General features: G+C 43.0%; 2 protein-coding genes across 4 annotated transcripts; both read right to left on the reverse strand.

Moving 5' to 3' along the window:
- Positions 1 to 4,033: 4,033 nt before the first annotated feature.
- On the reverse strand, positions 4,034 to 16,420 carry LOC104965853 (rho GTPase-activating protein 39-like). Of its 2 annotated transcripts, none has more exons than XM_010794881.1 (2): positions 16,234 to 16,420; positions 4,034 to 4,725 (listed from the first exon to the last, which is right to left on the reverse strand). In XM_010794881.1, exons 1-2 carry the CDS (start codon positions 16,245 to 16,247, stop codon positions 4,047 to 4,049), a joined length of 693 nt encoding a protein of 230 aa, XP_010793183.1. In that variant the 5' UTR covers positions 16,248 to 16,420; the 3' UTR covers positions 4,034 to 4,046. The 2 variants fall into 2 exon arrangements, with proteins under 2 accessions (XP_010793183.1, XP_010793184.1); XM_010794882.1 differs by lacking the exon at positions 16,234 to 16,420 and adding an exon at positions 12,320 to 12,536.
- Positions 16,421 to 17,054: 634 nt separating this feature from the next.
- On the reverse strand, positions 17,055 to 22,404 carry LOC104965854 (extracellular sulfatase Sulf-2-like). Of its 2 annotated transcripts, XM_010794883.1 has the most exons (11): positions 22,194 to 22,404; positions 21,524 to 21,803; positions 21,329 to 21,425; positions 20,825 to 20,919; positions 20,686 to 20,745; positions 20,442 to 20,608; positions 20,157 to 20,299; positions 19,870 to 19,978; positions 19,745 to 19,778; positions 19,249 to 19,302; positions 17,055 to 18,865 (listed from the first exon to the last, which is right to left on the reverse strand). In XM_010794883.1, the coding sequence occupies exons 1-11, from the start codon at positions 22,348 to 22,350 to the stop codon at positions 18,835 to 18,837; spliced, it is 1,227 nt and encodes a 408-aa protein (XP_010793185.1). In that variant the 5' UTR covers positions 22,351 to 22,404; the 3' UTR covers positions 17,055 to 18,834. The 2 variants fall into 2 exon arrangements, with proteins under 2 accessions (XP_010793185.1, XP_010793186.1); XM_010794884.1 differs by lacking the exon at positions 19,249 to 19,302 and having other exon boundaries at positions 17,056 to 18,865.
- Between the last annotated feature and the right edge of the window lie 1,924 nt (positions 22,405 to 24,328).

The following is a 24,328-nucleotide window of genomic DNA, read 5'->3' on the forward strand; positions in this document are numbered from 1 at the left end:
TCACCTAAAAATTCCCCGACAAAGAAAATGAAACAGAAATTAAAATCATACGTTTACCAATCTGTTTTTAGTTGGTTAAGAGATCAATTCATGTTTTGGGAGATTTAAAACAATATTTTTGCCATTAGTTTCCCTAAAGTCTGTCTAACGTTAAAACCAACATTCCCTGAACTAAACTTGTTACACATTTAACCCCTCTTTAATGTAGAAGCTTACTCTATGTTGGTATAATAACAAAAACAAAACAACTCAGACCGATTAGAGGTTTAAGGAATTGATGCATCTAACTATTTTTCAATCTTTTTAAAGGATTTTAAAGCTAGTCAGCAATCAGGAAAAGTGTGTAATGTCAGTGTGTCTGCCGTAGATTAAATGCTGGTGCACCGCTATATCATTACATGGCTAAATGAGAGGGAACATACAAGTCATTTGGTGTTCTTCTCCATTCAGTAGACTTCCTGCTTATATAGAAAAAGCTCTCAGTTGACCCCGGTGGTACAACTCGATTTAAGTGAGAGCCTTTGTTCCTTTTAGTGGCCCATTATACCTGAGGTCAGCCCATAAGACAAAGAGGTCTGTGACCCTAATGTGAACCACCTTGGGTCGCTTCTGGGTTGTCTTACACACCATGCTGTCATGTGTCCTCAGCAGACTTTTAACATCCACTCAGCAGGTCTCCTGTAACTAAAAAGCTCATTGAAGGGGAGCCCACACAGGGTGAAGACGGGCACAGGTCGCACACTGTCTAAGCTGAAATCCCATACAGATGTTATCCGTTTGATGACATATACACCCACATGCATTGAGAGGTGGGTGAAATTCAATACAAATGTTATAAGCTAGTTGATGTGTAACACCTGTAGGTCTTCAATCGTGGAAAGAGATCAGTGTGTTTCGGTTTCCTGTGCCCGTAACCACATGTGACAGACATGTTTTCCCCTGGAGACCAAGGTATTTCCCTGATGAGCTCCGCAGGCTCAAAGTACCCAGAAATTCCCAGGAAACGTGATAAGGCTGGGCCAATGAGTAACAGATTTGGCACTTGAGTCAACACATACGTGTGCTACTAAAGGCACGAATATAGACAAAGATACGAGCTCCACAAAGACAGGGAGAGGGAAAGGAAGCTGCACTAACCAACCAGAGCTTAGAATAACACACAGGGTGTGTTGTGAGAACACTTTGGAAACTCTTCTATCTGTTATGAACAGATCTATTAATAGCTCAGAACAAAAGGAAACGGTTGTTGGAAGAACTGGGATTGTCCCATCTCCACAAAGAACAGCATTGTTTTTCAAACGGTCATAAGTTAATCAAATTCAACCCCGCTAAAATTCCAAATAGAAAAGAAACGGGAAGAAAAAAGGAACATGTGACGACATGCCCAAAATAGAGAGGTTCAGACCAAAAAATGAAAAACCCCTTACTCTTTGGAACTAAGAAAAGTTATGAACGGAAGTAATGTGAGCATGAAAAAGATATTCTCATGAAAGCCCCTAAAACTCCTCTGTATTGGGAGGAACAATTAGCTAACGTCAAACCACTGTCAGGGCTCGACATTAAGGACTGCCCGATGGCCCGGGGCCATCTAGTATTTAGCTCGGGCAATGAAGCCTCACCTGCTGGTTGCCCGATCGGGCAATCTATTATGCCAGTATCATGCAGCTCGCGGATCCAGTAATGAGTGACCCGACAGTAAAACTAAACATATCTATAACTAGTTTAGGTAGTTTGAGAGGTAATTAAAATAGCTACGTGTGATATTCTAACCTGAAGTGTGTGTTTTGTCCGCTCACCGCTGCATGTGATCATGCAGAGCTGCGTGTCGACTCGTCAGCAGCAGCTGATCTCTCTCTCCCGTCAGATTAGACTTCACTCGCGTTTATGTCCATATCGATCAGATCCAGCTATTGATATGACTACCTGCTTATTAAAAGACACCTAAACAATAAGTGTCGCTATGCAACTGGGTGAGGCCACAAAGTATAGCGCAGCATTATGCATTTGTTTACATGCCCACCGGAACCCCGAGGCATTACCAACAGATCAACGCACAATCAACCCATACAGGACATCTCTTTCTCCACATTAAGTGTTAGACATTAGAATTGACTATTCTTGTCTGTCACATACTCTTCTTGTCTGTCACATAAGTGGCGCAACTGAAGCGGTATTGTGCTAAAGGGAAATTATTTGTGACCGAAGAGATTTAGATTTGCCGGCCAACGGGAACTCTGACGTCGCCATTTTGTATGCTTCGCGGATGCGCTCGGCTCCTCTCGACTGCTGCTCGGGTCTGCTCGGTCAGATTCCGGATGAGGAGGCATTCGTTCGACCAACTTACAGTAGATAACATTACAAACATTTTTAACAGGGGCCATAATAGTGTAAATAATGTTTGTTTTGGCAGTTAGAACTGAATGTAATGTTTTCTACTTTTTTGTCTTGACCAGTAACTTAAGTATTTCTTATAGCTATGCAGGGCATACAAGCGAGCAAACACAAACAAGAACAAACAAACAAGTGAAATGAAGAATAAAATTGAAATTGTACAATATAATATTGTGCTGGTTCATCTTATAATTCAGTCTAGAGAATGCACCAGACAGCATCTAAGACCTGCAAAAATCTAAATGTTCTAGGGGGAGGCCCCCCAAACCCTTCGTGCGTCATTTCGTCCCCGCGCATTTTTCAGGGCAATCTCTATTGGGCTCAGGGCCATCTGTAAATTAGCTTAGATGGCCCACAAATCCTTAATGTCATGCACTGACTGTGACCCCGGCAACCCTTACCCATTGGTTCTTGTCATTATTAATCAGGCAGGGCAACAACTGAAGACAAGCATGTCTCAAAGTTTGTTTTCATCCACTTTGAGCTGTCACATTCCACCGTCTCTGTGCATTTTGTAATGGTATCCAATTACCTGCTAAAAATGGAGGCTGGTGAGCATGTGAAGAGCCATATGGCTAAGTAGGGTGACCAACCTCTACGGATAAATACTCCTCTGCTTTACTCTGAGGAACACAGCTGGCTATTGTTTAAGGGAAGGCAGAAAAAGGCTCTGTGAGAGGTTGAATCATTGGGGAAAAGTGGAGAGTTTTAACACCCCCTGTGCACATCAGTAATGCAAGATGCTACCTCCAGTTGTGTCATTCAACAGCCGTGGACGAACAATTAGTTCCCCCTCCACTTTTACGTTATCCCAAAGGATTGAAGGGTCAGGGGAGAGACCTCCTGAGAGCCATGGTGATGTACAAGAAGAGCCGGGATGAACCGGAGCAGAGTCTATGAAAACCAGCAGGGTTCGCCTTGTTTACAGGCGGCTGAAATGTGGCGGTTGTGTTTGCCATTAACCACAGACAACACTCTCTCACATGCCTCTCATGCATGCACATTTAAGCTCCCACCCATTCGGGGCGTAACCAGTCTTTGATCGCCTGGGGCCTATATTTGTTTGAGGAAAATTAAATAGGCATTGGAGCACAGCAGGGTGGTTGTGAGTGTACAGAAGGACACTAAGACAGCCTTGGTGGCACTCTGCCAGGGGAAACACAAGTGGCATGTGGGGAATTTTGCTTGGAGGGAAGAGACGGTGGTTTGGACGGGGCCAAAACTCCGAGCACATGATGGTGTCTCTGAATGACTTACTGTTTGGGGCCGTTCTGCCCCACTAACCCTAGTGTGAGGGGGGGGGGGAAATGTCGTGCTCTGTAATATAACTGACCCGTTCTCCCCATTTGGTAGCGATTTGCTGAAATGGCTTAGCACGCTTCACAGGCAGCCGTATGGAAACAGGGGACATATGGAATGTTCAGATAAGTGAGAAGGAAAATAAAAAAGGCAGTTTGAGTTCAGCCTGAGCGGTCAAAAGTCAAAATAATCCTGCGAGTTCTCATAGCAGGAGCATTTGAAAGTCATTATGGCTCACTATGCCACATGCTGCGATGACTATCACATTTCCTGACTTCTCTCCTGGTAATTTGATCCACTAATGATTAAGTACAGTTCCAGACTTACTGTAGGGGCTACCGTACGTTGGGTCAGGCTTACCTCTGAGGGTCTTTGCTGGCGTCTGTGCTGTTTTCGCTGCTGCTTCCGTCTCCCTGATGTCTCGTGTCCTCAGCCGGGTCCAGCTCAGGGGTGTCGGCCTCCTCTTTGGTGTCCGAAGCTCTGGGGACAGGGCTGTCTCCGTCCTGCTCCGGTAGAGGGGTGAAGCGGCCCTGGCTCCCTACGCTGCTGATGCTCCCCGTGGTTCCATGGTGGTTCCTGTCCACGCTGCTGATGCTCCCTGTGGTTCCATGGTGGTTCCTGTCCACGCTGCTGATGCTCCCTGTGGTTCCATGGTGGTTCCTCTCCACGCTGCTGATGCTCCCCGTGGTTCCATGGTGGTTCCTCTCCACGCTGCTGATGCTCCCCGTGGTTCCATGGAGGTTCTTGTCCACGCTGCCTCCGGCCCGCTTGGCCTCGCTGCACCGCCTCATGGCCTGGAGCTGGGAGAGCGGCACTATATCAGCACCCTGGGGTCGATGCCAGACTGTGCGCCGTCCGGTGGAGTTATAATAGTAGAAGCGGCCACTGTGGTGGTCGAACAGCTCCCACCACTGGTTACCGTCTGCCTGCCGGACAGGAACACCTGACGGGACTTCCCAGCCGCACTCCCCGCTGGTCAAGTTCACATACATACGCTCACGGGAGCGTGGCTCCAGGATCTCCACCCAGTCAGCACTGAAAGAAAAGAAATTCAGTATCAGAATTAGAGTTGCTTTATTATTCCCACAGCGGGGAAATTGAAATTGTTACTGCAAAAGTGGCATAGCAGGTAAAAAAGGCAAGCAATAACAAAAAAGAAAAGAACACATTAGTAATACAAATAAAGACAAATAAGTACACAACCATGGCTAAAGAATTAGTAGCAGCAGTTTAAATGTATTTATCTATCCATAAGTGTCATAAATAACATAAAAAGTATTGAGATCTGAATGAAATGCTGATTACCACCAACACGATAAGATGATGCATTCGAGGCCACAGTCACGCCTGAGTACTAATCAACCCGACAACCAGTAAACAACTCACACTGTTAAACAGACTGAGAAGCCCAAATAGGCACACTCGCCATATGGAGAGAGTGTCAATGCTTGTATCCCCTACAAGCATCCATCTGTGAGTGTGAGTGTGAGTGTGTGTGTGTGTGTGTGAGCAATGATGTCATCTCTTTGGTAGGCAATGGAGCAGCAGGAGTGGTGTGTGCGTTTCCTTATTAAGGGAACAGGTGGACATGCCCAGTGAGACATCAGGCATGGAGTCAGCAGGGCCCAAAGAGAGCAATACGCTCAGAGTGCTACTAACGCAAAAACCACAGAGCTTAGCTACAATCACTGAGTGGCAACAGCCAGCTCAGCACAATACTCACAGACAACAAAGAAGACACAGCAGAGGGGTGGTGCAAAAATAGAATTAGAGGCAGGGAGAGAAATAGAAAAAGACAACCCACATTGGAGAAAAAATATGCAAAAGGCAAGACCATGAACTGAATTTCTGAGAAACGATAGGACACTATCTAAAACTAAGTGTGTGGCATATTGCAGTGGAATGATGTCATCCCATATTGCAGGTATGTGCTGTAGCCACCTACATCAGGGTCAATAAATGTGTGACAAATGATTGAGGTCTGCAGTTTGCTGGTGCTTGATATCCAGGTCATGCTACTGTCTAAGTGGGCTCCATTATGTCTCCTTTGATCTAGTTCCTTAATGCAGGCCTTAACTGTGCCAGCAATTCCATGCGGGAACAGGAACACTGCAAACAGCCAGCAAGTGTCCTTTCCCCAGACCCACACACAGGAGAAAGGACTCAAAAATATCCAATAAATCTCAACGCTCCCTTTTCATAATGACTACTTGGAGGTTTTGGTGAAGTTAGATCATTTGTCTTCTCCAGTATCCCACCCCATTCTAGCCTAGAATGTGTGGTAGAAAATTGCCAGTGTGGAGGAATTAGTGTCACAACAATCCGCCACAGGTTTGGAAACCTTCCCAGCTTTCTCAGGACAGAGAAGCTTTTCTTCTCACTGTCACGGATGTTTGTGACAGTGAGTCTGCTGTCAGGGCTACCTGTGATGATCCAAAGGGGCATGAAGCTTAGCGTGGATAAGAGAGCCGACAGTGTCCATCACATGACCGCCATTCGTTCCTCATGTGCCTGCCAAATCAACCCTGTGTGCGGCACACATAGGTCTTCCAGGGTTACAATGTCACCGTGTTGACCGTAACTCACTGGGAACAACAGCTGCTCTCCATTTTAACTGCAAAGCTTTGACTAACTACCTGTTCATCATGTATAAAGTATATCCACCTGCACGTCTTTCATGTGCTGCCAGTACCAGGCCCTCGGTGGGTCAATGTACTGTAACAGCCAGGTTAACATAGAAAGAGCATGGGGAGGATATGGAAGCTTTTCACATACTGTCTTCCCATGTATGCTGGGAGCCATCTGGTCCAATCCCTCACAGCAAGCAAGCAAGCAACCCTGACCTTTCCAATTGAAGACTGTGTTTTGAACCCAACAAGGTTTAAGGTTGGACGAAAGGGGTAAATTAAGGAGGGAAAAAGTGGAAAGAAGTGTCAGAAAATGTATGCATGTGTTTGTTTGAGTGGCAGGGGTTGGGTTTAATGCAGCATAATGGTGTTTACAGTCTGAGCCCCACAATGAGGCCCCACTATCAGAAGATGACTTACAGACTGATTAGATTCACAACACTTCATGGGAGCCTAGCAAAGAATGGGGCATTCATAGCGGAGGACAAACAGTCAATACCACCCCACACATAGCAGCGCTGTATCCTCTTAATGCCCCCGGCCCTCCCAAAGAGGCCTTACAACTCTGAGAACCGATATCTCCATGCTGCATTCCTTGTTATTCAGGCCTGCGTTTGTCATCACTCTCAACTTGAACCGATCCCTTATGAACATGCGGTGAAGGAAAGTGGAGACTGTCTGTCCCTTTCTGTGAAAACCTGCACAGAATTAAACATGCTGTACCATGCCCTGAACACCCCGACAGGAAACCATGCTTTGAGGGTCAATTGTCGGGGCCACGGCTGACGAGTTTAGCAGCACGGGGTGTAGTGGTTGCATAAGGGCTATTCCCTCTAGGTAAATAAACCACATTTAGAGCTGAGAGCGAGCCTGCTGGGCTCTGTTGACACGACCAGATAAGCAGGAAGAAGGACCAGTGTCCAGGTGCGGAAATTCCTGGTACATCCCTTTTGGGAACATTCAAACAGATGGGATGTCCAATTCATGAGTTTGTCTAGTACAAAATGGACTTTTGCAGGTCGAGGATCTAACTGGATGAGGTTGGACACATTAAAATAACAATACAGAAACAGAATAACCCCTTCATTTTCAAAAAATAAGGTAGCCATCAACAGCATTCCACTTGCTTTGAATTTCTACGATATATCTTAAAATCCATGCACATATTAACTTCAGCCTACACAGCTTGAGTTGATTCCCTGACTCAAGAGGCAGACATAAAAGTATAGTGCAGGACGGGGCAGTCTTCCTCGTGCTGCAAATGTTCATAAATGGTTTGGAATGCAGTCTGCACCAGCTCAGCGATGTTGGACTCCAACAGAAATGTTTTATATTGAACTAAAATTAACTTGTTACACACACGGCCCTTTGACTGAACGAGACAGCACCTGATGTACCTCTGGGGAAACTCAATCTAATTGAAGCAGACGTGTATGCCAGAGACCTGTGGTGGGGGTGTGCATGGTCCTAAACCAGTACTATTTCTTAGGATAGTAGGATCTTACAGATTGTATTAGACACACTATTAATTATAGTAACTTTTAGTTAAATCCTCTCTCTCTCTCTCTCCCTCTCTCTCTCTCTCTCTCTCTCTCTCTCTCTCTCTCTCTCTCTCCCCCTCTCTCTATCTCTCCCTCTCTCCCCCTCTCTCTCCCCCATTTGGGTCAAGGAGATGCTTGTCTATGTTTATTCCACAGCGACTAAAAATATAGCTTGTAAAAAAGAAATCTGTGCAAACAAAGCCTGCCACTTTGACCAAGAGGCCAAAACTGAAACATGGACACGCGCAAAGTCAAGCACAACTTCTTAACAACCTTGTTACTCCCAGTCCCAACGAGCCAAAGGTCTCCTGAAAGAGACGTACATCATCTATCATCTACAATTTGGAGTCAGGTCCAAAGTTAAATAGAACTGAGAGCGGTTTCCCAGAGTGAGGGAAACAACAGAATATAGCTCATGGAATCTGCCCCATTGTTCGAAGCCAACGCCGAAGAGTAAATGGCACTTTTCCCAGCAGCGGTAAACATAGAGGACTGGACAATACATTCACTACAAATAGGGCAACGAGCTCCCTTGTGTCATTGTCCAACTATGGATTTCCAACAAACTCAAAGACCAATGTGGCTGTTGATATTGTCCAAAAAAGAAAAAACATTACAGAGTGTAAAAGATTTTCTGTGTAGCATTTCATCAGATAATCTAGTGATGGCTGAAATGCAGCTACATGCCTTAGTGACATTGCTGATGGACAGATAGGACGCCTTTAGAGCCAAATGCATCAATTTTACCAGACACTTGTTAAAGTGAGATTATAGACAAACCAGCGAGCCATCTAAACTCCCATTTACCAACAGGACTCCTGCAAGGTAACCTCTAACCATTTCCAACAACACACTATTCTGAGCTTTTGCTAGTGACCGTCCCTTGTGGACCGAGGCAGGCTGAGTTCTCACACAGGGTCTGCCATTCATAGGAAACCTTAGCCCTCTGTTCACCAGGCCAAGGTCCACCCTGGCCGGTATTTTTACAGACCTGCTCTTTCCTATTTACAGACATAAAACCTCCTTTCTCCTCAGATACTGGCCTTGAAATAAGTAATTGCTGAGAGAAGAGGAATACATTTAGACTCACCTAATCGCACGAGTACAAAACTATTAAAAATGTAGCAACAATGAGAAAGTACTGGTAATGTGCTTTCTCAGGGCAAGCAGAGGCCTGCAGCCCAATATAATAAAAGGAGTGATCTGCCATAAGTAGAAGTCTGTTGGATGATCTATAAACCATGTGCAAAGTCTATTCAGTATGGCTGCTAGGCAACCTGCTTATCTAAATATTGTAAAACAAGAGCAGAGACATGGAGAGACTACTGAGCGCTTGGCAGCAGTTCCAGTAGCTGTGACTAACTAAGAGAGCAATCGTAAACCCGGCATGTTGAGTGTCGTGGCGACAGTCCCGCTTTCTGGATGAAGTGGACAGCAGCTCCACGACGTGCAACCTTATCAGCTGGACACGACTGCACTTAAGACAAATAGAGAGACGTTCACTTTACACCTTCTTTTTTAAAGAACATTTTTGAAGTGGGTTTGTCTGAGGTAGGCTACCTGTCCATAGTCCATTTATTACCTACACTTAACAGTGGACATCAGTAGACACCTCAAAGAAAGACCCATCTGAAAAATATGGTTTTGTTTTAGTATAAGCTATATAAAGAATATGTGCACCGCCAAGAGACAGCCCTTTTCAATAAGCCGAGACAATCATCTTCCCATTTTGAGCCCAGCTGTCTCCATTGACAAAAAAGATGCCTCGATGGGTTAGTTTAGTGTTATAAAATGGTTAGTTAGGATTCATCAAAGTCAAACAACAAACAAACATTCCAGTATTCTGCAATGTAAAATCATTGTTTATTCAATGTGGTCTGGTAGCATTGAAGAAAGCCATTCCTGCTGCTGCTAGCCGAGGAAGGACTTTGCTTTGCCCTCTGCCCATTCTCCTGTCTGTTTCTCCAAACTGGGCACGAGCTGACCACCGACTATAATAAGTGACTCGTACAACCTCACTTCAGAAAATCCAAACAATCCCTTTGAATACTTTAGTCAGAATAATTGGTTGCTGCCGTTTGATTTTCTAAGGATTTATAGGGGGGCTGGCATAGGTCAGGGTCTCGACATAAGTGGCATGCAATTCCCAAACCCAATAAAAATAAGGGCAACAAAGGATAGGTCAGCTCGGGCTGCTGTATTTCCATCGCCCGTACTCTTTGTTGATAGTGACAACCTGAATCAGGTTTGATGGAGGTTCATCTAGTCCCCATGTTTGTTTCCTAGATGCTGAATTAAATGTTTCTGTTGCAAACAGAGCTGGGACGAGGTGTTGGCGGATCTTTTCTGTGCAGGATGTGTGAGCTGACTCCTAAACTCCGCCCGGGCGTCCAGAACAACCAGGGGGAGAGTGCACATGTTTCAGATGACAGACAGAAAAGCCCTGCACCTGTCATTCATACATTCTTCGGCTCTTTTGTTTAACACCTCCCATTCCTGTCCTGTCACCAGGGTTAGAGGTCGTAGAACTTATGGTACAATTGGTCCCCGTGAGAATGCAAGTAGGCCATGCATTTAATTTGACAACAAACAAACCTGCATAAAGACTGCCGAGTCTGTTACAGAGTAATGGACTTCTGAAAGGCAACTTGGCATTTATCCCCTCATAAAGTTAATACCCCGGGTTAGGATGCTGTATACTTATCTTGTTCTCTGACTTTAACAGTGGCGTGCTTTGTAAAACAGACACACGGCCGCATGCTGCCTGATTGTTTACTATTCTGCCTTTTGAGAGAATCTATAAAGTCTTTTGAATCACTACATTGAATGTAGGCTGTGTATAGTGTGTTGCTTTGCCTTGCGGGCAAAGATAATCTATCTTCTGCTCAGCGCCTGGTGAATTCAGATGATCAAAAGGGTGTGAGAAATCATGGAGAAGAAGCTGGGATGATAAATGAGCCTTTCAATTGATTTATATTCATTTGCACTTTAAATGAAGACATCTTAGTGAACTGCATTAATAAGGACATGGCCTGAATAAGATTTCAAACCTTTTCTCTCTCCTTCACCCCTCCTCCACTTTGCTCTTTTCCCCCCCAGCCCTCAGCAGCAGTTGTCAGTGTCCATTCCTCACTTCTAGTGTGCTGACATTGGCAAACAAGTTCAGGGGTCGTCTTTCACAGCAAGAAACGTAAGGCACGAAGGAGCCGGACTTAATGACCCAGGAACCGGGGCTGCATGTTGCCAAGGGAAAGAGGAGAGCTAAATCACTTTAAGAACAAACTGCCACATGCCTGGCAGAGAGAACAAGGCTGGCAAGGATAACGATGAACAGAGGGACTCCTGAGCTCACTGTCACCTGATTTACCTCCAAAAGGCCGGCATGGATAAGACGCTAACAAGCTGTTTACTAGATGTGACAATTTTTTTATGGCAGTACTGATCTCAGAAAGCAGTAGGCAGACAGTACAGTCCCATGATATGCCAGATATAAAAGTAAAGTGTTGAACCCCATCAGATTGCTCCCTTTTACACTATCTTCCTGCCAATGTATGTTAAGTCAAACACAACAAGGACACGTCATTTTCAGTCAATAGTGATTAGTAAACATACCTCCAATTAACTCTTTCATGTTATATAGTATATAGTATCACATGAGAATAGCGTGATAGGAATGTCCGAGTCATCAGCGATGCACACTCCTAAAACCACAAGAACCAGATGCTCCGGTTTTTTTCTAGGCTTATGCCTCAGCGTGTGCCACTGTTGGATGTTTGTTTGTTTATTTAAACATAGGAATAAAATAAAAAGTTACGATTTCTGCATAATGCAGCCAATACTGTAATGTCTTCAGCCAGAAGGAATGCATAGGGCTATTTTGACAGATCCACGCAAACACACTGATCTCACTGAGAAGTCTTAACATTTTCCTTTTTGCTGCAGCCGCCAACACTTTCTCGTTAGACATGAAAGAGTGGGAATAGAACAAAATGGTTACCTAGTTGATAAGAATGTCCTGTGTTGACTCACGGTCATGTGCATTACAAAGCCTGTGAAATGCACCCTATTCTAAAGCCTGTGATGGAACAGAACAATACAGACTATTGTCAGATCAACAGGCAGACTTCATTCAGCGAGAACTCTCTGTGGTGCCTCCACACAGGGGAGCCCAGCCAATCAGAGCCGCGGCGGGGAGGACTGTATACGAGGTCTGGGGTGACCTCCTTCAACAGCTGCCCTAATCCAGAACTAGAGACAGTTTCCCCTCTCCATTGGCACTGGATTAGACTGGATCGCACAAGGTTGTTCAGCCACCCTTCAGCAAGGACAGCTTTTCCCATGCTTCTTTCCAACTAGCAATTTAACATGGCCTGAGAGAATGAAATTCCCTGTAGATGCCAAATCGTTCACCCCCGCTGCAACAAACCGATTCTTTACGAGATGTCAGATAATAGGGCCTACCTCACCACCGGTTCCAGCTGAACATTTGAGCGTTGGCAGTCTTGAATGTTACTTCAGATGCCCTCCCTGTAATCCGCCTTCAAACTCACTGCAGAGAAGAAGCGCCCTGTGATTTCTGTATGGAGAGTATTGTCTTGTCCTGCCATTCTCCCTTCTCCCACGAAAGCTGCAGCTTTCAGCAGAAATGCTGGGAACTTCCGGCCCCCTTACTGCTCGGCTGAACAGTCACGGTCTGTCTGAGACACTACTCCAACGACAGGGTCAATAAATGTCTTTTTATAGGGGTAAGCCTGACCAAACAGAAGTCCCTGTCCTTCCTTAAATCCTCCCCTTTCCTTCGCAGAAGAACACATGGGGATTTTTCAGGTCAGATAAAACTTTGGACGAGAGTGAACATGTGCAGGAAAGGCTGAGGACGGGATCCGGGTGTTTACCACACATACAGGCCGGCCTTGTCCAGTACACCAGCTGTCGGAGCGGGAACAATGGGGTCACTTATCCAAACAACAGAAATGAATTAACCTATTAGGTTGTAATTGTGCTTAATAACCCTAAACATTCATTGTCCAAACATTATCTTGTCAGATCATTTAGGGTCATACTTAAAATGAAGACATGTTCTGCCTTTTAAAAATAAACTCTCTGCCATCTGAGCGCGTCCAAAATAACATTTACTATGAGTTTCTGACCTGCTCGCCAACCACCAGCAGCAGAGATTTGTCACTTCATTTTGAGTTAGACCCCACCTTCCCCCCCCGAAATCCTTCCCTGCTGACATGACAAACGATGCCAGAGTCTAATCCAAGGGCCGAGTTACAGGGTGAGTGGGGGTTCAGTGGCTGGCCCAAGGAGCCACACAGGAAACAACCGTCCGGATGGTGCTCTGGAGGAAGTGAAGGTGCAGACGGCAGATCTCCAGGCTTAGAAGTGCAGAGCAGCCTGGTGGAGATGTACGGGCCCCAAGAAGGGGGGGTTGGGGGATTATGATTTAAGAGGCCATCGCTAGGGATCCTCGGTGAAGGGACGGATTAATATTTCTTGATAACAACACAGCTTTATGTTTGGAATGGAGGGAGACAACTGTGATGCAGCTTTTCAGGGTCCAAAAGAAATACTGTGCTCGAGGCAGAGTTACATTTCTATGTGTCTGGTGTGTTTTATGTGTCTGTAGGGCTGAGTAGAGTTACACTATATATCCTTGCAGCATTGACATTGTGATGTGTGCTTTCACAATAGTAAAATAGGACTTGCAAATTAAGGCAAATTCACACAAACAAGCCATGCTTCAATTTGTATGCAGCTGATACAAAAGGAAAGATCACCTTTCCAATTATTACTTACAACTGAAGTATGTCCCAGACAGTATAACCTATTTTCCTCTGATTTAAGGGTTCTTGGTAACTCAGTTTGTTGCTAGTGTGTGCCATACAGGCTCTGCATACACTAATCACAATCGTTCATTATTATCTTATCAAGCAATCAAAGCAAACGTGCCAATTGCAGTCGATTCAATTTAAAGAAACAATTGGATAAAAGGTATTAAAATGTCTGTTTTTTCAAATATCGTGCAGCCCTAGTGTAAAGCTCATTTAGGTTGTTTACTGACAGCTCACTTGATTATAAAGAATTGTCAGCAATTCTGAAAAACATGACTCATTCATCCTCACAGCGTATTAGAGCGTATGACCATCCCACAAGCTATTATTCCTTAAAGCCATTGAGTAATGATCAGCACACTGAGCTTCAGGTTCCAGCTAGTGTGGGCCAGGAAGCTAACCCCACCTTTAATCTCTGCAGAGGAAAGGTTTTTAAAATAAAAGCGTCTGCACAGGTACATATAAATGTGTTTTGGCAAATCACTTTAACCTCATTACTGTTTCATTGTGGCAGACCGCAGAGAATAACGGTGAGATGAAAAGTGTGAGTGAAGCAATAAGAGCAATAAAACGCAGCTATGTTAGTAGGCGTATAGTACTAAAAAAAAGAAATAATTGAAACATAATTGGTTTTAAATTGTCCAAAAAAAGTGTTTCTCCAAAATGAGCCATTACATTGGTAAAATGTCAAAGCGCATAAAAAGTACAGGCGTCAAAATCACTTCCTCTCAACATGCAAACAAACTTTTCCGTTGTCAAATTCTCTGTAGGATGGACATCCTGCCTTGTCCTTTTCAAAAGACCCAGTTTTGATCTATCTTGTTAGGGAAATGCATGGTTTGTTCCCTTCTGTATGCCCATTGACAAGGATAACAGTGAGACAATGTTAAGACTATGTTAATGTCCACTCCTCACGTTGAAAGGCCCAAATGAGTGGAAGACACGTTTTAGGAGCGAGCGAAAACCAAAGGGACCATTGTCTTGTCCCGGCGTCCTGCCTTTCTCTGTCTGTGTTGTAGTGCTGGTGGACAGATAGAGATGTAGTGCTGGACAGATGGAGAAGTTAACACGTCTGCATAAACCAACACCGCGCTGTCATCAGATGAGCACCAGCTGGCAGAGAAAGGTGAAACTGCTGCACCCAGGAAGACAGGGTGGCATGGCGTGCCAAACTAAACGCTTCAGGCTATATAAATGACATCTGTCTGTGCAGATTGTTTTCCAACAATGTCCATGGTTTAGTTTTCAGCAGGAGGTAAATACATAGGAATAATATGATATCAAAGACTCTCAAACTTCAGCTTTAGCCATTAAAAGCCATCAAGTTTGAACTATACAAAAGCATAAGTAATAAAAAGAAGTTGTTGGAGAGATCCTAAAGCAGCTTATCCTAATACATCTCAACATTTTTAAATAGACTGTGGGGACTAAAGCAAACCATCTGTCCCAAGAAGCCGATAAAAGCTAAACAAAGTTTTAATGCAGGCAAAGCAGATGCAGAAGAAATTCAACATGTGGAGATCAAACCAGTAGCTATTTGAGCTCCAGTTAGCTTCCTCCAGTAAAAATTGGAGCAACAAATGGGCTGTGGAACATTTGACTTCCGTTTGGTTATTGCCTACTAACCACAGCAAAGACTTGGGGAAAAAATATAAAGAAAGTCAGCTCAATTTCCCCCACAACTACAGGTACTAAGTGGTGGCAGAACTCAACTTTAAGGGTTACATTTCTATCATAATCATAGCCTACAAGCTAGCAACCTACACTGCCTTTAAACAGGGGTGGTAGTAATCAGACCTTGTACTTAAGTAAAAGTACCACAGTCGAGGAATACTCTGTAGTAGAAGTCCTGCATTCAAAATGTTACTCAAGTAAAAGTACTAAAGTGTTAGCATCTAAATATACAAGTGCCAAAAGTAAAAGTACTCATTATGCAGATTGGACCATTTAAGAACAATATATATTACATGTTTGATAATAATGATTTGATTTTATGTATTTATCAAGTTGGTAAAGGTGCAGCTTATTTTAATTGTTTGCTGCAGGGTTGTGAACACAAAAGTATTCTGTAAACTTAATATATTTCACATAATTTTTCCAAATCTGTAAAGTTACTAAAGGGATTAAGTAAATGTAGTTGAGTAAAAGTACATAATTAACCCCTGAATTGTAGTTGGGTAGAATCTACTTAGTTACTTTACACCACTTGTTGTTAATAAAAATAGCGACACCAATAGCTAATATTATTTAAATGTCGAGGTTAAATGAATCATTTCAACCTACTCTCTTCACATTACTGACTTTTCCCAATCATGTAACTTAATTTCCAGAAATGTAAGCAATAATTGAAGTTATAAAACTACCAACAAACATTTTAAAATACTGAAAACATGTAATGCAATGCACAGCGGCGTGGTCTGGTTCATAGTCTGCCCTCAGAAAGCTGTCGGCGGCGGGCTGGTTTGCGAGGCAACCGAGCTTCGTAACTTTCTCTAGTTAAGTTTCTATCAGTTATAATCGAAATGAGAGATAACGTACCTTGTTCCGGCCATTTTTTCTTCACATTGTAAACGAGGCGTAAGCTAAAGGAAAACGATATTTCAGCTGGTGTCGGGCTGAAGGTAGTTTTCTGTGCGAACAGTACGGTCGTCCGACGAGTGAGTACGGGACAGTCCTTCGTGGTGAATCCGATATGGAGTCTCCGCCCCCGCATGTGAGTCATAGGTTGGGATGGGGGTCACCCAGTCTGCACCCCCTCCACGTCCCTGTATCCCCACCACTGGCTGTCTGGAAAGAGTAGAGGGGCCAAACCATAAGAAAAACATTTTAATGGCTTAGTTGGCTGAACAATCCAGTCATAAAATGTCTGTGGACAACTATCACATCACGTTTTGCGTCACGGAACACTAACGGCCACTTTGTTGTTGTAGCAATATATAAACGTTTAAAGCTATCTTTCTGTGAATTAAAAAATAACTACATTATGTTTCTGTTTCATTTCATTTGATAGTTTATGTATCATGGTTGTGTTTAATGAAGTCGTAAAAGGTGCTTATCAAATAGTCTGACCACATTTTAGCCGTTAGCTAAAGATACTATTTGAAAAGTAGCCTAGCATAACACTGGGGTTGCTAAGCAACACAGCAATATGTGCTATGTGGTATACTTTTTCATTATTTAAATAGCATAAAATAAGTGGTGTAATGTATTGAAGTACTGTTCTTAATTATTTCTACACTACTTTTTATTTCTACTCTGCTACAATTGCAGCGTTGTACTTTTTACTCCAGTACATTTATTTTACAGATTCAGTTTGTTGTTACTTTGCAGATTACATTTTTTTTTATCATACATTTTTTATTGCAACATCTTCAATTTACAACACAGTATATTAGACAATTCAGGTTACACAACATTTTGGATTAATTCAATCCCATCCCTCCCAATCCAAAAAAAGATATGGTGCTTAAACTGACCATTCTGCAAAACGAGTAATTTTACTTTTGATACTGAAATTACATTTTGATGCAAAAACGTTTGTACTTTTACTGAAGTACATTTTTAAAAGCAAAACTTTTACTTATAACTGAGTATTTTTACACTGCAGTAGTACTACTTTTAAGTAAATTATCCGAGTACTTCTTGCATTTCCCATTTTACAATTTATTCTCATTTTACTCATCCAGTCAAAGAGCAGAGGAGCCTAACTCTTTACTTTATTATCACGCCTAACTCTCTGTGCACCATTGTATTTGCACTGTGCTGTAAATTAAGTAGCATGTTACCCATAGCATAGACTGGATGTTACCCTGGTGTTAGCCTTTGGACAGACAGAGACCCCTGCTGGACAGGAACACAAACCACCATGCACTTTCACAATTAAACTCGGCTCGTTCAGTTTCAAACAACACTTTATTCACAATTACTATCAGCGCTCAGGTCTATGGAAACTTTGCTAGAAAAAATTATAATTAAAGAAGCTAACAAAGGCAGATAGCTAAAATTCACATCAATAATTATTACACTGTTGTGTTGTTCCTCTGGCACAGAGTAAACTATTTATCCATTAAACGCATCTCTTCACAGTGGACCCTTTAAGTGCTTTTCCGATGTAAATAAGGAAAGGACATACCAGTTTCGGGCAATTTCAAGCTACATTTCTCCCTACAAGTTTATACCCATATCATACAAGGAGCTCTGCCTCTTCAGTATTATAAAAAATATTGTAAACATTTATATTAATTGCACAACATACATTCAAATACATACTGTACTGTACAGCAAGATTTTACCTCTGTATTGATATCCTGTAGCACCATATAGAGCAAGCTGAACAAAACTTAGATATTTCTACAGTGCGATAACTCGCGATACAAAGCAGTACAATGGTTTTCACTTAGGACACCTTCCAGTGCTCAAATATTCTGGACGGTTGAGTTGTATCATTGTGAGAAGTGGTGGGATCTACAGGCCTGTCCAAGGAGTGGCTGACACTGGGTGTGTTTGGATCAAGGCAGACAATCTCACAGCTTTGAGGAAGATAATGCTTCATAAAGGACATTCATCAGCATTACAACTATAATACAAAAGATTATGGCGAAAGAGTCTCGTCTGTCGTTTAAACGCCATACCACTTACATGTGCAGACACATTGGTGCAGAGAAAGAAAACATGTCCTGTTGTTACTCCAAATGTTTAAGCTAATCAGCATGTGCCACAGAGACATCATGAGGGCCGTGACATCGTTGAGTAGCAGCAGAGTTGTAACTCACGGTGTTCCAACATAGTCCCATATGACACGAAAGAAAGCTGATATATATTATGTACAAGCAGTACGGTTGGACAGAATGGCTTGTGGACATCAAACTGTCCAACCTGATTCGCAGCTCCCTGTTAATGTTCTGGACAGCTGAGGGGTAACAGAACATAATGAGAATGAAATGTGTGCGAACGTGGAATTGAAAAGTCTTTGCGCTTCCTGTCATTCTCAGCATCTCCTCTGCCTGGGTGAGTAAAACCCAGATGAGAGTAAAGGAGTATCTCAGGTTGTGGTCCATCAAAGTGTGGTCAAGGTCCTCTGGTCCTCAATCTCCTTCCTTCAGGAGGAGGCTGATGAGGTGGGTTGTGGCATGCAGGCGGTTAACCAACCCATCCTTCCCAGATCTGCCCTCTGTGAATGGGAGAAAACACTGTGAGTTAAATGTTCTAACTGAGGCATTCACTGGAAACCATGGCTCTAGCTGTGATCTGTTCCTACGAACACTACAAGGGAAAGTAAGAAATGACAAGAACAGGACTAAACACAACAGAACAAAACAACATAATGACACAACGTCACATCTGCATTGATTATTGACTTGAGTGGTGGAATGGAAAAGAAGATGGAGTGCAGCTTTGCAATGCAGAATTACTGTAAGTATAGGAGAAGAACATTAGAATGGGTGAGGGGAGCATGCTGCTGGGTCACCTGACCAAGCGGAAAACAAATCTGGATGGAGATAGGGGAAGAGCTTGGCTTACTACGCGGGAACAGATGGGTTATGACAAACTCACAGCGATTTGGAGGAAGGCTTCTTCACTTTTGGCCTCTTTCGACGATGAACTGGCCTGAGGCATGCACAGCACGTACACACGCGCGGGGCAAATGCAAGTGCATGGAGACAAACAAACAGGTGTATATACATATATATACACACACACATACACACACACATATACACACACACACAGCAGAGAAAAGCAATTAGGCTTCATTACAAGAAGGGTAGAGCAGAAGCTAAAAAGCAAGCTTGCATTTCGGCCCTCTTTGGCTTCTGCATGCTAAAGAGCCTTTGATCACAACGGTAAGGAACCCGTTTGAAGAGGTTCAATTTCAGCTCAACATCACAGAATTTTACTTTCCCGACAGATGACTCATAGTGAGAATAAAACATAACCAAGGGCCCTCTAGGGAGGCCGTAACCTCCAACCTTTCAAATTGTAACCTGAAATCCATCTGCAGTGTTTGTGAAAGTAATCAACTGCGCTGTAGGAGGAAGAAAAAAAATACCTGTATTCACTGAAGTAGTTTTTCTCTTTTCCTCCTGAAAGGAAGCAGGGGTAACATTAGACTCAGTGTAAAATGACCGGAGACACTATAATCAATCATGTTTGCCTGAGAGGCTTCTTACTCACCCTTCTCTGGGTTGCATTGCTTGTGTCCCTTGCAGGCCCGTAACTCCATGAGCTGTTGATGCATTGCATTCAGAGCATTGCGGTCGAGGCTGCTGACGGCGTTTATCAGCTACAGGAATAATAAGGAAAGAATGTCAGTAAGTGTTTTCCTGTGAAATCTCTGGAAAAATCAGTACCCCCTGTGCTCACAGGAATGCACTATGAATCATGTTGTGGTATCATTTTATAGTTATTATGTTATTGATGCGTCTGAAATATTATTCAGTGCGGCTGTATAAATGAAATACCTGGTATGGGTCACTGTTGAGGTCAAAATATTCCAGGAAACCGGTGGCAAATTCACAAAACAGAAAGTTGTGCGTGTCGTTGATGGTCCTCAGGCACCAATACGTGTTGTTGTTGGCACTGGTGCATGCACAGAACGGACCCACTGAGTGAGGGAGGTACCGGAGTAGGTGAGGAAGGGAGGGGTGGGAGTGGAAAACAACGGGTTATTACAACACTGTTCCAAAAAACGATTGTCACCATAGCTGCTTTGAAAAAAAGTTATTTATCTTTATGTTGTTCCTCACTTGTCCAGAAGGGGGCCGTCTGCCAATGATGGTTGTCATGGACGAAGCAGGTGAGGCCAGGCATGCTGCAAGTGTCGTTGTTTTGGAGCCTCTTGAGGAATTTACGTAGTTTCTTCTTGCGCTTCTGCTCCTTTTGGAGCCACTGATTCTTTAGCTTTGATGGCATTCTAATAAGAACAAAACCAATTCAGTAGAGCAAGACTGCATGAGGAAATATAAATTGACAAACAATGTCATTTCTTACTTGACGGAGAGCATGCGCCCTGCATTGAGCCTGTAGGCCTCTTTATTCTTGAAGAGATAACTGTGAAGACAAGAAACAACTGTGACCTATGTAGTTATATTGATACACAGGTATAAATGCTGCCCGAACACATTCTCACCTGGGAGTGTTACACTGACAATCCTCTGGCCGCACCTTCTTAAGGTGACCTTTCACATCCCGCAGGTTCTTGATTTTGGTCTGCAAGGTTTCAATCTGAACACAGGAGGAGCAAACACAGCAACACAAACCTAATTATACAACACGCTAATAAAAACCTGCAAAACTGGCTTTACGGGTCCGATTCAACATGCATTTAAACTTATTATTATTATTTATTGACTCACTTTTGCTCAGAGCTAAAATACATTTTAATAGAAACATAAAAATATATATTTTTAGCCTGGCTTTTACTGGTCATTATTTGTTACACAAGTCTTAATCATGTTTTTTCATACTATCATTAATTTATTCTAGTGACTTCTATTTATCTAACTTTTTATTTTTAGACTTGCAAAAATCCAAATATTTTTTTTTTTCTGTTTTTTTTAACGTTTTTTCACGTGCCTTTTGTGTGAAAGGCATTATAAATGAAGTTGAGTTGAGGAAGAGTTTGTATCAGCACCTCATGCTCAATGTGCAGTTTGTGGTCTTTCCATGCTTGAAGAGACTTGTAGAGGCCTCCGTCACATTGCACTGTGTCATTCATAAGAATAGAGCACCTGCAGGATACAAAAAAAGAATAACAGCATGTGTAAGTCTACATTATTTCTCCTTTTATCACCACAAACATGTCACGTTAATACAGACACTGTCTTACCTGTAGGTCACTTTAAGAGAAGCAGGTGGTGTGACTGTTCTGCTGGTGGTGGGTGTGGCTGTGGCTCCCATGCCACTGAACTCTTCATTATCCTCCTCATTCTCCACTTTGCTCTGATGTGGGGCCCAGCTGCTATTCTTAGAGCCCAGGGGCTGGTATCCCTGCTCCAGGTCTACAGCGTACAGGTCCCCTTCCAGCTCAAAGGACACAGAGCGGGCCCAGCGCTTCCTCGAGACAGCCTTACCGGATTTCATCTCTGATTTAGATGAGACAGAGGGATCTGAGGGAGATGAAAAAGAAGGATGAAGATCAAAATATAAGCGGTGTACACAAGTGAGCACCAGCAAATGACAAAAGCAAATACTGATATATGTAAGACTCTTTATGTGCACTTGGAATTAAATTACAACAATTGCAATCTTTTTTAGTGTTTCTTCAAAGGACCTATGATTAAATGCTCTACTGAAGTCGACCACATGATGGCAGCACAGACACATGCTCCTCATCTCATGAATACTTTAGAAGGTGGTTATTTTAGCTGGATGTTAATGGCCCCGTTTGACAAGGCTTCTGCAAGGACATTTCAAAGTACCGTCTTTCAGAACATAATCAGTTCTATTAATAACGACTACCAGAACAATGGTGCATGTGAGTGACAGAAGGAACATACTCTTCTTGTTGAGCAGCTTCTTCCTCTTCAGGAAGGATGTTTTGAAGCCCACATCGTCGCAGTTACAGCCGTCAGAGTTGGAGGGGGGAGGCATCTGGAGGTGGGAGGCACCTCTGGCCATCAGAGCCTGCATGCGTGGAGCAAAGAGACCTGCCATGCCCTTACACTTATACAGCCTCAGCTTGCCAGTCGGGTCCTCTACACACTGCCACTTCTGAAACAAGGCGGAAAGACATTCCATGACGTTGGGCTTCAGGCTTGTACTAAAGCACATCATCATTATAGATACAGGGAAACTTAATGGGATAGTTTAGATGTTTTGAAGTGGGGTTGTATGAGGTAACTAGAGAATGCAATTCCTGAAGAAATTACTAGTGGGAATGCTTTATGCTGAAAAGCTGACGCTAAACTGCTATGCTGAAATGTAATGTGTAAGAAGAAAGTGAAGAATTTAGATTGAAATGATACATGAACACTGGGGGCTTGAATGTGTGATGAGAGAAGAAAAGAAAGTAAAAAGGCTTGGAAAAGCAGCAGAATATATGAACTGCAAACTTGTGAACTAACTTGATGGCGAATGATCTGTCGCCATGGCAACGGCATTTGATGACACCCCATAATACGCTTAGATGCGTTGATGGCTGCATCGTTACCAAACCTGTGAAGTTTTGGGCTGTTTGGAGTATTTTCACTGAAGTTTTTTGAAAACCGTGTTTCAAGGCAAGCATTGTGTTGCCATGGCAACGGCATTTGAAGAAATCACAAAACTGTCCCGTAGATGTCTTCACGGCTGGACTGTTATTACACATGTGAAGTTTGAGCACTTTTTGAACATTTTCATAGGAGTTAGAGCGACATCGTCTTTTATGGCGAGGGATGCATTTCCATGGAAACGGCATGTGATGAAACCCCATAATTGACGTAGAGCTGTTGAGGGCTGGACCGGTGATATACAAGCGAAGTTTGGGGGACGATTGGACCATGTCCATTGGAGTTACAGCGACATCCTGTTTTATGGCGTTTCCATGGAAACGGCATATGATGACACCCCATAATTGACGTAGAGCTGTTGAGGGCAGGACCATTAACCATTATCTGAAGTCTGCTGCTCTGAGCATGTCAGTTATGACACAGGTGTCTATATTTGAGCTAACGATGTGTCCAGAGATCAAAGGTTTCCATGGTGATTAGTGAGAGGAAAGCATTTTCATTGTTCTGAATGAGAGATAAACCTNGGGTGCAAGGTCATCAATGTTTGGGCTCAGGCTCTGAGCGGAGGAAACCCTCAGGATTGAGTGAAGGTGCAATATACCGGCGGGCCAGATCTAATAGTGATTAGAAATTATCCTGCGGGCCGAAATTAAATCCACCACGGGCCTGATTTGGCCCCCGGGCCTTGAGTTTGACACATGTGATCTAATGTGTACTATCATGCAAAATGCACTTTTTGATGTCTCTTCTACATCAACATGTGTCCCCGGTGTGTCGGGGAACTCACGCAGCGTCAGAAAATAAAACCCTCTCTCTTTTCCTCCGTACCCAAATCTCTAAAAACGGGGCACAACGGAGCTGATCCAGATTTGCATCCGATATGACGTAATATCTGAAATGTGGGCTGGCTTTACACACACGGCTTTTATATATTTTTTATATATCTGAGACCCATAATGTATGCCTAAAGATAGCATGATAAGAAACCTTTAATACTGTACACACCTTTTTTTTTTGTTTGCCATCAGAATCAGGTTTATTGCCAAGTAGGTTTTCACATACAACGTGTTTGTCTCTGTGTGTTAGGGCTGTGCAATTATGGCAAAAATCATAATCACGATTATTTTGGTCAATAATTGACATCATGATTATTAAAAACGATTATTCATTTACTTTGAAAACATCCATTTATTGACATTTTCTTTTTAACAATATGTTTTTAACAGTTTTTTTATTAATAAAAAAATAATAATAATCGTTTTAGTTTGATTACGTTGTTTTCGTAATCGTTGCAAGCCAAAATCGTAATCGAGATTAAAGTACGATGAATTGCGCAGCCCTACTTTGTGTATGATGTTGCATACATACACACAGTAAGACAAATAAGGTTAATAATTAGTAGGAGCGACTAAAGAAGTATTTTT

This window comes from Notothenia coriiceps, unplaced genomic scaffold (assembly GCF_000735185.1).
Source record: "Notothenia coriiceps isolate Sejong01 unplaced genomic scaffold, NC01 NC01_scaffold00037246, whole genome shotgun sequence".
In the NCBI taxonomy this organism is placed as follows: domain Eukaryota; kingdom Metazoa; phylum Chordata; class Actinopteri; order Perciformes; family Nototheniidae; genus Notothenia; species Notothenia coriiceps.

Bases quoted from the DNA above. Each gene is read 5' to 3' on its own strand.
- LOC104965854 (XM_010794883.1), bottom strand. From the start codon at position 22,350: ATGGCAGGTCTCTTTGCTCCACGCATGCAGGCTCTGATGGCCAGAGGT. The intron at 20,300-20,441 runs GTGAGGAACAAC...TCCCTCACTCAG, and splicing joins GACGGCCCCCTTCTGGACAA to TGGGTCCGTTCTGTGCATGC. The intron at 19,779-19,869 runs GTGAGTAAGAAG...GCTTCCTTTCAG, and splicing joins GCAATGCAACCCAGAGAAGG to GAGGAAAAGAGAAAAACTAC.